The 13,235-nt window shown below is 44.2% G+C and overlaps 2 protein-coding genes across 2 annotated transcripts in view; both read left to right on the top strand.

Moving 5' to 3' along the window:
* Positions 1-13,235, top strand: part of LOC139422622 (NACHT, LRR and PYD domains-containing protein 12-like) — a 163,684-nt gene that overhangs the window by 95,151 nt on the left and 55,298 nt on the right. The window lies entirely within an intron of this gene.
* LOC139421724 (NLR family CARD domain-containing protein 3-like) overlaps positions 1-13,235 on the top strand; it is a 29,481-nt gene that overhangs the window by 11,149 nt on the left and 5,097 nt on the right. The window contains exons 3-7 of the mRNA XM_071172839.1: positions 7,361-7,477; positions 7,785-7,869; positions 7,999-8,227; positions 8,603-10,394; positions 10,680-10,853. Coding sequence (XP_071028940.1) covers positions 7,361-7,477; positions 7,785-7,869; positions 7,999-8,227; positions 8,603-10,394; positions 10,680-10,853 — 2,397 coding nt within the window. The remainder of the gene's footprint in view (positions 1-7,360; positions 7,478-7,784; positions 7,870-7,998; positions 8,228-8,602; positions 10,395-10,679; positions 10,854-13,235) is intronic.

The following is a 13,235-nucleotide window of genomic DNA, read 5'->3' as shown; positions in this document are numbered from 1 at the left end:
TTACTCAGCTGTTCTAGTGGTCTGAGACAGGTGTTAGATTACTCAGCTGTTCTAGTGGTCTGAGGTGTTAGATTACTCAGCTGTTCTAGTGGTCTGAGACAGGTGTTAGATTACTCAGCTGTTCTAGTGGTCTGAGGTGTTAGATTACTCAGCTGTTCTAGTGGTCTGAGACAGGTGGTAGATTACTCAGCTGTTCTAGTGGTCTGAGACAGGTGTTAGATTACTCAGCTGTTCTAGTGGTCTGAGACAGGTGGTAGATTACTCAGCTGTTCTAGTGGTCTGAGACAGGTGTTAGATTACTCAGCTGTTCTAGTGGTCTGAGACAGGTGTTAGATTACTCAGCTGTTCTAGTGGTCTGAGACAGGTGGTAGATTACTCAGCTGTTCTAGTGGTCTGAGACAGGTGGTAGATTACTCAGCTGTTCTAGTGGTCTACGGCAGGTGTTAGATCAATCAGCTGTTCTAGTGGTCTGAGGCAGGTGTTAGATTACTCAGCTGTTCTAGTGGTCTGAGGCAGGTGTTAGATTACTCAGCTGTTCTAGTGGTCTGAGACAGGTGGTAGATTACTCAGCTGTTCTAGTGGTCTGAGACAGGTGTTAGATTACTCAGCTGTTCTAGTGGTCTGAGACAGGTGTTAGATTACTCAGCTGTTCTAGTGGTCTGAGGCAGGTGGTAGATTACTCAGCTGTTATAGTGGTCTGAGGCAGGTGGTAGATTACTCAGCTGTTCTAGTGGTCTGAGGCAGGTGTTAGATTACTCAGCTGTTCTAGTGGTCTGAGGCAGGTGTTAGATCAATCAGCTGTTCTAGTGGTCTGAGGCAGGTGTTAGATTACTCAGCTGTTCTAGTGGTCTGAGGCAGGTGTTAGATCAATGAGCTGTTCTAGTGGTGTGAGGCAGGTGTTAGATTACTCAGCTGTTCTAGTGGTCTGAGACAGGTGGTAGATTACTCAGCTGTTCTAGTTGTCTGAGGCAGGTGTTAGATTACTCAGCTGTTCTAGTGGTCTGAGGCAGATGTTAGATTACTCAGCTGTTCTAGTGGTCTGAGACAGGTGTTAGATTACTCAGCTGTTCTAGTGGTCTGAGACAGGTGGTAGATTACTCAGCTGTTCTAGTGGTCTGAGACAGGTGTTAGATTACTCAGCTGTTCTAGTGGTCTGAGGCAGGTGTTAGATTACTCAGCTGTTCTAGTGGTCTGAGACAGGTGTTAGATTACTCAGCTGTTCTAGTGGTCTACGGCAGGTGTTAGATCAATCAGCTGTTCTAGTGGTCTGAGGCAGGTGTTAGATTACTCAGCTGTTCTAGTGGTCTGAGACAGGTGTTAGATTACTCAGCTGTTCTAGTGGTCTGAGGTGTTAGATTACTCAGCTGTTCTAGTGGTCTGAGACAGGTGGTAGATTACTCAGCTGTTCTAGTGGTCTGAGACAGGTGTTAGATTACTCAGCTGTTCTAGTGGTCTGAGGCAGGTGTTAGATTACTCAGCTGTTCTAGTGGTCTGAGACAGGTGTTGGATTACTCAGCTGTTCTAGTGGTCTGAGGCAGGTGTTAGATTACTCAGCTGTTCTAGTGGTCTGAGACAGGTGTTAGATTACTCAGCTGTTCTAGTGGTCTGAGACAGGTGTTAGATTACTCAGCTGTTCTAGTGGTCTGAGGCAGGTGTTAGATTACTCAGCTGTTCTAGTGGTCTGAGGCAGGTGTTAGATTACTCAGCTGTTCTAGTGGTCTGAGGCAGGTGTTAGATTACTCAGCTGTTCTAGTGGTCTGAGGCAGGTGTTAGATCAATCAGCTGTTCTAGTGGTCTGAGGCAGGTGTTAGATCAATCAGATGTTCTAGTGGTCTGAGACAGGTGTTAGATTACTCAGCTGTTCTAGTGGTCTGAGACAGGTGTTAGATCAATCAGCTGTTCTAGTCGTCTGAGACAGGTGTTAGATTACTCAGCTGTTCTAGTGGTCTGAGGCAGGTGTTAGATCAATCAGCTGTTCTAGTGGTCTGAGACAGGTGTTAGATTACTCAGCTGTTCTAGTGGTCTGAGACAGGTGTTAGATCAATCAGCTGTTCTAGTCGTCTGAGACAGGTGTTAGATTACTCAGCTGTTCTAGTGGTCTGAGACAGGTGTTAGATTACTCAGCTGTTCTAGTGGTCTACGGCAGGTGTTAGATCAATCAGCTGTTCTAGTGGTCTGAGGCAGGTGTTAGATTACTCAGCTGTTCTAGTGGTCTGAGACAGGTGTTAGATTACTCAGCTGTTCTAGTGGTCTGAGGTGTTAGATTACTCAGCTGTTCTAGTGGTCTGAGACAGGTGGTAGATTACTCAGCTGTTCTAGTGGTCTGAGACAGGTGTTAGATTACTCAGCTGTTCTAGTGGTCTGAGGCAGGTGTTAGATTACTCAGCTGTTCTAGTGGTCTGAGACAGGTGTTAGATTACTCAGCTGTTCTAGTGGTCTGAGGCAGGTGTTAGATTACTCAGCTGTTCTAGTGGTCTGAGGCAGGTGTTAGATTACTCAGCTGTTCTAGTGGTCTGAGGCAGGTGTTAGATTACTCAGCTGTTCTAGTGGTCTGAGGCAGGTGTTAGATCAATCAGCTGTTCTAGTGGTCTGAGGCAGGTGTTAGATCAATCAGATGTTCTAGTGGTCTGAGACAGGTGTTAGATTACTCAGCTGTTCTAGTGGTCTGAGACAGGTGTTAGATCAATCAGCTGTTCTAGTCGTCTGAGACAGGTGTTAGATTACTCAGCTGTTCTAGTGGTCTGAGACAGGTGGTAGATTACTCAGCTGTTCTAGTGGTATACGGCAGGTGTTAGATCAATCAGCTGTTCTAGTGGTCTGAGGCAGGTGTTAGATTACTCAGCTGTTCTAGTGGTCTGAGGCAGGTGTTAGATTACTCAGCTGTTCTAGTGGTCTGAGACAGGTGGTAGATTACTCAGCTGTTCTAGTGGTCTGAGACAGGTGTTAGATTACTCAGCTGTTCTAGTGGTCTGAGACAGGTGTTAGATTACTCAGCTGTTCTAGTGGTCTGAGGCAGGTGGTAGATTACTCAGCTGTTATAGTGGTCTGAGGCAGGAGGTGGTAGATTACTCAGCTGTTCTAGTGGTCTGAGGCAGGTGTTAGATTACTCAGCTGTTCTAGTGGTCTGAGGCAGGTGTTAGATCAATCAGCTGTTCTAGTGGTCTGAGGCAGGTGTTAGATTACTCAGCTGTTCTAGTGGTCTGAGGCAGGTGTTAGATCAATCAGCTGTTCTAGTGGTGTGAGGCAGGTGTTAGATTACTCAGCTGTTCTAGTGGTCTGAGACAGGTGGTAGATTACTCAGCTGTTCTAGTTGTCTGAGGAAGGTGTTAGATTACTCAGCTGTTCTAGTGGTCTGAGGCAGATGTTAGATTACTCAGCTGTTCTAGTGGTCTGAGACAGGTGTTAGATTACTCAGCTGTTCTAGTGGTCTGAGACAGGTGGTAGATTACTCAGCTGTTCTAGTGGTCTGAGACAGGTGTTAGATTACTCAGCTGTTCTAGTGGTCTGAGGCAGGTGTTAGATTACTCAGCTGTTCTAGTGGTCTGAGACAGGTGTTAGATTACTCAGCTGTTCTAGTGGTCTACGGCAGGTGTTAGATCAATCAGCTGTTCTAGTGGTCTGAGGCAGGTGTTAGATTACTCAGCTGTTCTAGTGGTCTGAGACAGGTGTTAGATTACTCAGCTGTTCTAGTGGTCTGAGGTGTTAGATTACTCAGCTGTTCTAGTGGTCTGAGACAGGTGGTAGATTACTCAGCTGTTCTAGTGGTCTGAGACAGGTGTTAGATTACTCAGCTGTTCTAGTGGTCTGAGACAGGTGGTAGATTACTCAGCTGTTCTAGTGGTCTGAGACAGGTGTTAGATTACTCAGCTGTTCTAGTGGTCTGAGACAGGTGTTAGATTACTCAGCTGTTCTAGTGGTCTGAGACAGGTGGTAGATTACTCAGCTGTTCTAGTGGTCTGAGACAGGTGGTAGATTACTCAGCTGTTCTAGTGGTCTACGGCAGGTGTTAGATCAATCAGCTGTTCTAGTGGTCTGAGGCAGGTGTTAGATTACTCAGCTGTTCTAGTGGTCTGAGGCAGGTGTTAGATTACTCAGCTGTTCTAGTGGTCTGAGACAGGTGGTAGATTACTCAGCTGTTCTAGTGGTCTGAGACAGGTGTTAGATTACTCAGCTGTTCTAGTGGTCTGAGACAGGTGTTAGATTACTCAGCTGTTCTAGTGGTCTGAGGCAGGTGGTAGATTACTCAGCTGTTATAGTGGTCTGAGGCAGGAGGTGGTAGATTACTCAGCTGTTCTAGTGGTCTGAGGCAGGTGTTAGATTACTCAGCTGTTCTAGTGGTCTGAGACAGGTGTTAGATTACTCAGCTGTTCTAGTGGTCTACGGCAGGTGTTAGATCAATCAGCTGTTCTAGTGGTCTGAGGCAGGTGTTAGATTACTCAGCTGTTCTAGTGGTCTGAGACAGGTGTTAGATTACTCAGCTGTTCTAGTGGTCTGAGGTGTTAGATTACTCAGCTGTTCTAGTGGTCTGAGACAGGTGGTAGATTACTCAGCTGTTCTAGTGGTCTGAGACAGGTGGTAGATTACTCAGCTGTTCTAGTGGTCTGAGACAGGTGTTAGATTACTCAGCTGTTCTAGTGGTCTGAGACAGGTGTTAGATTACTCAGCTGTTCTAGTGGTCTGAGACAGGTGGTAGATTACTCAGCTGTTCTAGTGGTCTGAGACAGGTGGTAGATTACTCAGCTGTTCTAGTGGTCTACGGCAGGTGTTAGATCAATCAGCTGTTCTAGTGGTCTGAGGCAGGTGTTAGATTACTCAGCTGTTCTAGTGGTCTGAGGCAGGTGTTAGATTACTCAGCTGTTCTAGTGGTCTGAGACAGGTGGTAGATTACTCAGCTGTTCTAGTGGTCTGAGACAGGTGTTAGATTACTCAGCTGTTCTAGTGGTCTGAGACAGGTGTTAGATTACTCAGCTGTTCTAGTGGTCTGAGGCAGGTGGTAGATTACTCAGCTGTTATAGTGGTCTGAGGCAGGAGGTGGTAGATTACTCAGCTGTTCTAGTGGTCTGAGGCAGGTGTTAGATTACTCAGCTGTTCTAGTGGTCTGAGACAGGTGTTAGATCAATCAGCTGTTCTAGTGGTCTGAGGCAGGTGTTAGATTACTCAGCTGTTCTAGTGGTCTGAGGCAGGTGTTAGATCAATCAGCTGTTCTAGTGGTGTGAGGCAGGTGTTAGATTACTCAGCTGTTCTAGTGGTCTGAGACAGGTGGTAGATTACTCAGCTGTTCTAGTTGTCTGAGGCAGGTGTTAGATTACTCAGCTGTTCTAGTGGTCTGAGGCAGATGTTAGATTACTCAGCTGTTCTAGTGGTCTGAGACAGGTGTTAGATTACTCAGCTGTTCTAGTGGTCTGAGACAGGTGGTAGATTACTCAGCTGTTCTAGTGGTCTGAGACAGGTGTTAGATTACTCAGCTGTTCTAGTGGTCTGAGGCAGGTGTTAGATTACTCAGCTGTTCTAGTGGTCTGAGACAGGTGTTAGATTACTCAGCTGTTCTAGTGGTCTACGGCAGGTGTTAGATCAATCAGCTGTTCTAGTGGTCTGAGGCAGGTGTTAGATTACTCAGCTGTTCTAGTGGTCTGAGACAGGTGTTAGATTACTCAGCTGTTCTAGTGGTCTGAGGTGTTAGATTACTCAGCTGTTCTAGTGGTCTGAGACAGGTGGTAGATTACTCAGCTGTTCTAGTGGTCTGAGACAGGTGTTAGATTACTCAGCTGTTCTAGTGGTCTGAGGCAGGTGTTAGATTACTCAGCTGTTCTAGTGGTCTGAGACAGGTGTTGGATTACTCAGCTGTTCTAGTGGTCTGAGGCAGGTGTTAGATTACTCAGCTGTTCTAGTGGTCTGAGACAGGTGTTAGATTACTCAGCTGTTCTAGTGGTCTGAGACAGGTGTTAGATTACTCAGCTGTTCTAGTGGTCTGAGGCAGGTGTTAGATTACTCAGCTGTTCTAGTGGTCTGAGGCAGGTGTTAGATTACTCAGCTGTTCTAGTGGTCTGAGGCAGGTGTTAGATTACTCAGCTGTTCTAGTGGTCTGAGGCAGGTGTTAGATCAATCAGCTGTTCTAGTGGTCTGAGGCAGGTGTTAGATCAATCAGATGTTCTAGTGGTCTGAGACAGGTGTTAGATTACTCAGCTGTTCTAGTGGTCTGAGACAGGTGTTAGATCAATCAGCTGTTTTAGTCGTCTGAGACAGGTGTTAGATTACTCAGCTGTTCTAGTGGTCTGAGGCAGGTGTTAGATCAATCAGCTGTTCTAGTGGTCTGAGACAGGTGGTAGATTACTCAGCTGTTCTAGTGGTCTGAGACAGGTGTTAGATTACTCAGCTGTTCTAGTGGTCTGAGGCAGGTGTTAGATTACTCAGCTGTTCTAGTGGTCTGAGACAGGTGTTAGATTACTCAGCTGTTCTAGTGGTCTACGGCAGGTGTTAGATCAATCAGCTGTTCTAGTGGTCTGAGGCAGGTGTTAGATTACTCAGCTGTTCTAGTGGTCTGAGACAGGTGTTAGATTACTCAGCTGTTCTAGTGGTCTGAGGTGTTAGATTACTCAGCTGTTCTAGTGGTCTGAGACAGGTGGTAGATTACTCAGCTGTTCTAGTGGTCTGAGACAGGTGTTAGATTACTCAGCTGTTCTAGTGGTCTGAGGCAGGTGTTAGATTACTCAGCTGTTCTAGTGGTCTGAGACAGGTGTTGGATTACTCAGCTGTTCTAGTGGTCTGAGGCAGGTGTTAGATTACTCAGCTGTTCTAGTGGTCTGAGACAGGTGTTAGATTACTCAGCTGTTCTAGTGGTCTGAGACAGGTGTTAGATTACTCAGCTGTTCTAGTGGTCTGAGGCAGGTGTTAGATTACTCAGCTGTTCTAGTGGTCTGAGACAGGTGTTAGATTACTCAGCTGTTCTAGTGGTCTGAGGCAGGTGTTAGATTACTCAGCTGTTCTAGTGGTCTGAGGCAGGTGTTAGATTACTCAGCTGTTCTAGTGGTCTGAGGCAGGTGGTAGATTACTCAGCTGTTCTAGTGGTCTGAGGCAGGTGGTAGATTACTCAGCTGTTCTAGTGGTCTGAGGTCTGATTATGAGCGTTTTCGACGTTAATAGCAACGTTATTTTTTAAAACAGCTCAGAAATTTAACGATGCTCCTGATTCTAATGATGATCTTGGCCTTTAGATGCTTTTGGGAAACTGGACCCTGGATAAAAACATCTGCGAAATGAATAAAACGTCAAATGTAAATGTTTTACATCCCTGCTGAAACCATCAAGTGATATATTTAAACTGTCTGTGAGAGACACAATGTTTGTCTCTGTTGTGTTGAAGCCCAATCAAGCAGGAGAGACCAGCCTCCCCTGTACCCAGCTGTGTGTCCATGAAGAGTGACTGGTCTATGGGTCGTCCTATATCCTTTAGAGAGGGAGACTTTTCTACTGAACAAAGGTAAGAAGAACTCATGGGTCCTGGTCAGTGAGTTAAACAACACTGTCTCTAGTCATTTCTCCTCTCCCATTTTCCCATTTATTGTTGTTGTTTTCATAATCCATAGGCTCATCCTTTTGTCCATTTTCATAGTCCTAAAACAATATTAAACAAACACAACATTCCCTCCCTGTGTGTGTGTGTGTGTGTGTGTGTGTGTGTGTGTGTGTGTGTGTGTGTGTGTGTGTGTGTGTGTGTGTGTGTGTGTGTGTGTGTGTGTGTGTGTACTCCCTGGATGAGGAGATGTAATCTCATGTTTTGTCCACAGAAACCAACAGGAGAGATCAGAGTCAGAGATTCTCAGTGGTCAGTCTTCCCAGAGTCATCAAACAGACCTGGACTCCATATTCAGTGTATGTGGTCCTGTTATGTACATTTGTTTTTGTTTACCTCAAGTAAAGTTGATCTGTCAATCATTCATGAATGTGTTAATGAGAAAGCATTTAGTCTCTTGCTTAACTTATTTACTTGATTTATTTCAGTTGCTTGAAGAGAAAATTCTGACATTTGTGAAGAACGAGCTGAAGATGTTCAAGAGGATTCTTAGTCCAGAACTCACAGAAGGCTTTGAGAGTCAGAAGCAGGATAATGAAGTGGTGGATGCTGAAGATGAGAAGCAGGAGAGCAGTGCCAGAGAGGGGGCTCTGAAGATCACACTGCACATCCTGAGGAAAATGAACCAGAAGGAGCTTGCTGACACACTGGAGAAATGTAAGATCTGTCTGCCTCATGTTGAATGCTGTTTTAAAACATTTAAAAGCTGTAGCTAAAGTACAGCTAAAGTAGCTGTGTAACTCAATGATTTTGTAGCAGCCTTAACACTACACTTAGTGACCTCATCAAGTAGCAGCAGGTATGTGTTGTGGTCATTAATTAATTTAGAGAGAGAGAGACAACATTAATAATACCATCAATAATACCAATAATAATATAATCAGTCACACCAGTCTGTAGTGCATTATGAAAACATTTACACATTTATAGTCAGTTAAGAGAATACATTATTATAATGTAAAACTTTATAACAGTCCTAGAATACTGTAGATATTGAAATATTAATATCCTCTGTGTTATTTCTAGATTCAGATGAACTCGCTGTGATTTGCCAACGTGAACTCAAATCTAATCTAAAGAAGAAGTTTCAATGTGTATTTGAGGGGATCGCTAAACAAGGAAACCCAACACTTCTCAATAAGATCTACACAGAGCTCTACATCACAGAGGGTGGAACAGGAGAGGTCAATAATGAACATGAGCTGAAACAGATTGAGACAACAACCAGGAAACAAGCAAGACCAGAGACTGCAATCAAATGTAACGACATCTTCACACCCTTAACTGGAGCAGACAAACGTATCAGAACTGTGCTGACAAAGGGAGTCGCTGGCATTGGAAAAACAGTCTCTGTGCAGAAGTTCATTCTGGACTGGGCTGAAGGAAAAGCAAATCAGGATGTCCAATTTGTATTTTCATTCCCTTTTCGGGAGCTAAATTTGATGAAAGGTGAAAATCTCACTTTCATTGAACTTCTCAATCACTTCTCAATGGAAACCAAACAATCAAGAATCTCCAATTACAAGAAGTACAAAGTTCTGTTCATCTTTGATGGTCTGGATGAGTGCCGACTGCCCCTAGACTTCCAGAAGAACAAGATCTGTTGTGACGTCACAGAGTCAACCTCAGTGGATGTTCTGCTGACAAATCTCATCAAGCGAAATCTGCTTCCCTCTGCTCTCCTCTGGATAACTACCCGACCTGCAGCAGCCAATAAGATCCCTTCAGGGTGTGTTGACCAGGTGACAGAGGTACGAGGGTTCAATGACCCACAGAAGGAGGAGTACTTCAAGAAGAGATTCAGTGATGAGGACCTGGCCAGCAGAATAATCTCACACATAAAGACATCAAGGAGCCTCCACATCATGTGCCACATTCCAGTCTTCTGTTGGATTTCTGCAACAGTCCTTGAACACATGCTGAAACATAAGAGTGAAGAGATGCCCAAGACTCTGACTGAGATGTACACACACCTTGTGGAGTTTCATACCAAACAGAAGAATGAAAAGTATCTTGGGAAAGAAGAGACAGGTCCACACTGGAATAAAGAGAGCATTCTGTCACTGGGAAAACTGGCTTTTCAACAGCTTGTGAAGGGCAATCAGATTTTCTATGAAGGAGACCTGAAAGAGGCTGTCATTGATGTCAGTGAAGCCTCAGTGTACTCAGGATTGTGCACACAGCTCTTTAAAGAGGAATGTGTGCTGTACCAGGACACGGTGTACTGCTTTGTTCATCTGAGCATTCAGGAGTTTCTGGCTGCTGTATATGTGTTCCTCTCATTCATCAACAACAATGAGAATCTAATGGCCGAACCGCAATCAACGCCCAGGAACCTTTCTGCGCTGTTCAGAGACAAGGCTAAAGATACTGTCTACAAGAGTGCTGTGGATAAAGCCTTACAAAGTGAGACGGGAAATCTGGACCTTTTCCTCCGCTTCCTTCTGGGCCTCTCACTGGAGTCCAATCAGAAACACTTACGAGGTCTACTGACAAAGACAGGAAACAGCTCACAGACCCATGAAGAAACAGTCAAGTACATCAAGAAGAAGATCAGGGAGAATCCCTCTCCAGAGAGGAGCATCAATCTGTTCCACTGTCTGAATGAACTGAATGACCATTCTCTAGTGGAGGAGATCCAAAGTTACCTGAGCTCAGGAAGTCTCTCAGAACACAACCTGTCACCTGCACAGTGGTCAGCTCTGGTCTTTGTGTTGCTGACTTCAGAAAAGGAGCTGGATGTGTTTGACCTGAAGAAATACTCCAGATCAGAGGAAGGTCTTCTGAGGCTGCTGCCAGTGGTCAAAGCCTCCAGAGCTGTTCTGTGAGTAAATAAAAATGACACATCAGAACTAATCATCAGGAAGCATTATCCAGTTTAGAGGAAATTATGTATTATAATATGTATATAATATTATATTGAAAAACATATTGAATAAATGCATTGATTTTCACATTAGTATAACAATATGACCACACAGTTCTAGGAGATGGAAGATGGATCTATATGTTGTTTTGGATAATTAACCAAATGCATCTGCCATTGTCCTTCTACACTACTCATTAAATGAACAGTGTGTTTGTGAAGTCATGATGATCTCTTTGTCAGGCTGTCAGGCTGTGGAGTCACAGAGGAAGGCTGTGCTTCTCTGGTCTCAGCTCTGAGTTCAAACCCCTCACACCTGAGAGAGCTGGATCTGAGTAACAATGACCTGAAGGATTCAGGAGTGAAGCTGCTCTCTGCTGGACTGGGGAATCCCCACTGTAAACTGGAGACTCTGAGGTCAGTATTCCTGTAGTTGGTCAACAAGTGATAACTGTTCACCAGATCCACATGTGTTTACCAGGCACACATAGTCCACATCATATGTGTTTGGACAGTGAAGCTTACAGTTTTACATTTGGTGCTCTGCTCCAGCATTTTGGATTTGAGATATAATGTTTCATATTCACTCGAGGGTTGCTTTAGCTTCAACCTCCACCCCAGTCTCAAATCTCTGGAAGACTGAAACAGGTTTCCCTCAAGAATGTCTCTGTATTTAGCGCCATCCATCATTCCTTCAATTCTGACCCGTTTCCCAGTCCCTGCCGATGAAAAACAAACCCACAGCATGATGCTGCCACCACGCTTCACTGTGGGGATGGGGTTCTCGGGGTGATGAGAGGTGTTGGGTTTGCGCCAGACATAGCGTTTTCCTTGATGGCCAAAAAGCTCAATTTTTGTCTCATCTGACCAGAGTACCTTCTTCCATATGTTTAGGGAGTCTCCCACATGCCTTTTGGCAAACACCAAATGTGTTTGCTTATTTTTTTCTTCAAGCAATGGCTTTTTTCTGGCCACTCTTCCGTAAAGCCCAGCTCTGTGGAGTATACAGCTTAAAGTGGTCCTATGGACAGATACTCTAATCTCCGCTGTGGAGCTTTGCAGCTCCTTCAGGGTTATCGTTGGTCTTTTTGTTGCCTCTCTGATTAATGCCCTCCTTGCCTGGTCCATGAGTTTTGGTGGGCGGCCCTCTCTTGGGAGGTTTGTTGTGGTGCCATATTCTTTCCATTTTTTTAATAATGGATTTAATGGTGCTCCGTGGGATTTTCAATGTTTCAGATGTTTTTTTATAACCCAACCCTGATCTGTACTTCTCCAAAACTTTGTCCCTGACCTGTTTGGAGAGCTCCTTGGTCTTCATGGTGCCACTTGACAGGTGGTGTCCCTTGCTTTGTGGTGTTGTAGACTCTGGGGCCTTTCAGAACAGGTGTATATATAGTGAGATCATGTGACAGATCATGTGACACTTAGATTGCACACAGGTGGACTTTATTTAACTAATTATGTGACTTCTGAAGGTGATTTGTTGCACCAGATCTTATTTAGGGGCTTCATAGCAAAGGTGATTTGTTGCACCAGATCTTATTTAGGGGCTTCATAGTAAAGGTGATTTGTTGCACCAGATCTTATTTAGGGGCTTCATAGTAAAGGGGCACCACTTTTCTGTTTTAAAAATGATCTTGACCAATTTTCATAGTGTTCAGTGCTTTTGTTATCAAAATCGTCATGAACACTTACCACTTGCCAATGTTAACCATGTGTTGTGGAAATACGGTTTAGTTAATGTTGTTCAACTGGAACATAGTCGATCACTGGGCGGCAGCGTAGCCTAGTGGTTAGAGCATTGGACTAGTAACCGGAAGGTTGCGTCGTTCTGTCGTTCTGCCCCTGAACAGGCAGTTAACCCACTGTTCCCAGGCCGTCATTGAAAATAAGAATGTGTTCTTAACTGTCTTGCCTGGTTAACCTTTCTGATCTCCCCATCCGGGATCGTGAATACAGACCATAACGCAACGTTAACTATTCATGAAAATCGCAAATGAAATGAAATAAATATATGCCATCTCTCTTAGCCTTTTGTAAACAACACTGTCATCTCAGATTTTCAAAATATGCTTCTCAACCATTGGAAAACAATTTGTGTAAAAGTAGCTAGCTAGCGTAGCATTTAGCATTAGCGTTAGCATCCAGCACGCAACATTTCAACAAAAACATAAAAGCCTTCAAATAAAATAATTTACCTTTGAAGAACTTCGGATGTTTTCTCAGTTAGATAGCAAATGCTCAGTTTTTCCAAAAAGATTCTTTGTGTATTAGAAATAGCTCCGTTTTGTACATCACATTTGGCTACCAAAAAAAACAGAAAATTCAGTCCTCAAAACTTTTTTCCAAATTAACTCCATAATATCGACTGAAAACATGGCAAACGTTGTTTAGAATCAATCTTCAAGGTGTTTTTCACATATCTCTTCGATGATATATCGTTCGTGGAAGCATGGTTTCTCCTCTCAATCAAATGGAAAAATACTTGCACCTGGCTTTGCGCACCAATTTCGACGCAGGACACCAGGCGGACACTTGGAAAATGTAGTCTCTTATGGTCAATCTTCCAATGATATGCCTACAAATACGTCACAATGCTGCCGACATCTTGGGGAAACGGCAGAAGGTCTAAGCTTATTCCTGTCGCATTCACAGCCATATAAGGAGACATTAGAAAACAGAGCTTCAGAAATTCTGCTCATTTCCTGTTTGACGTTTCATCTTGGTTTCGCCTGTAAAATGAGTTCTGGGGCACTTACAGACAAAATCTTTGCAGATTCTGAAACTTCAGAGTGTTTT

Source organism: Oncorhynchus clarkii, chromosome 12 (assembly GCF_045791955.1).
Source record: "Oncorhynchus clarkii lewisi isolate Uvic-CL-2024 chromosome 12, UVic_Ocla_1.0, whole genome shotgun sequence".
Lineage (NCBI taxonomy): Eukaryota > Metazoa > Chordata > Actinopteri > Salmoniformes > Salmonidae > Oncorhynchus > Oncorhynchus clarkii.
The sequence above is the reverse complement of the archived record's forward strand: the minus strand, read 5'-3'. Positions and strand labels throughout refer to the sequence as shown.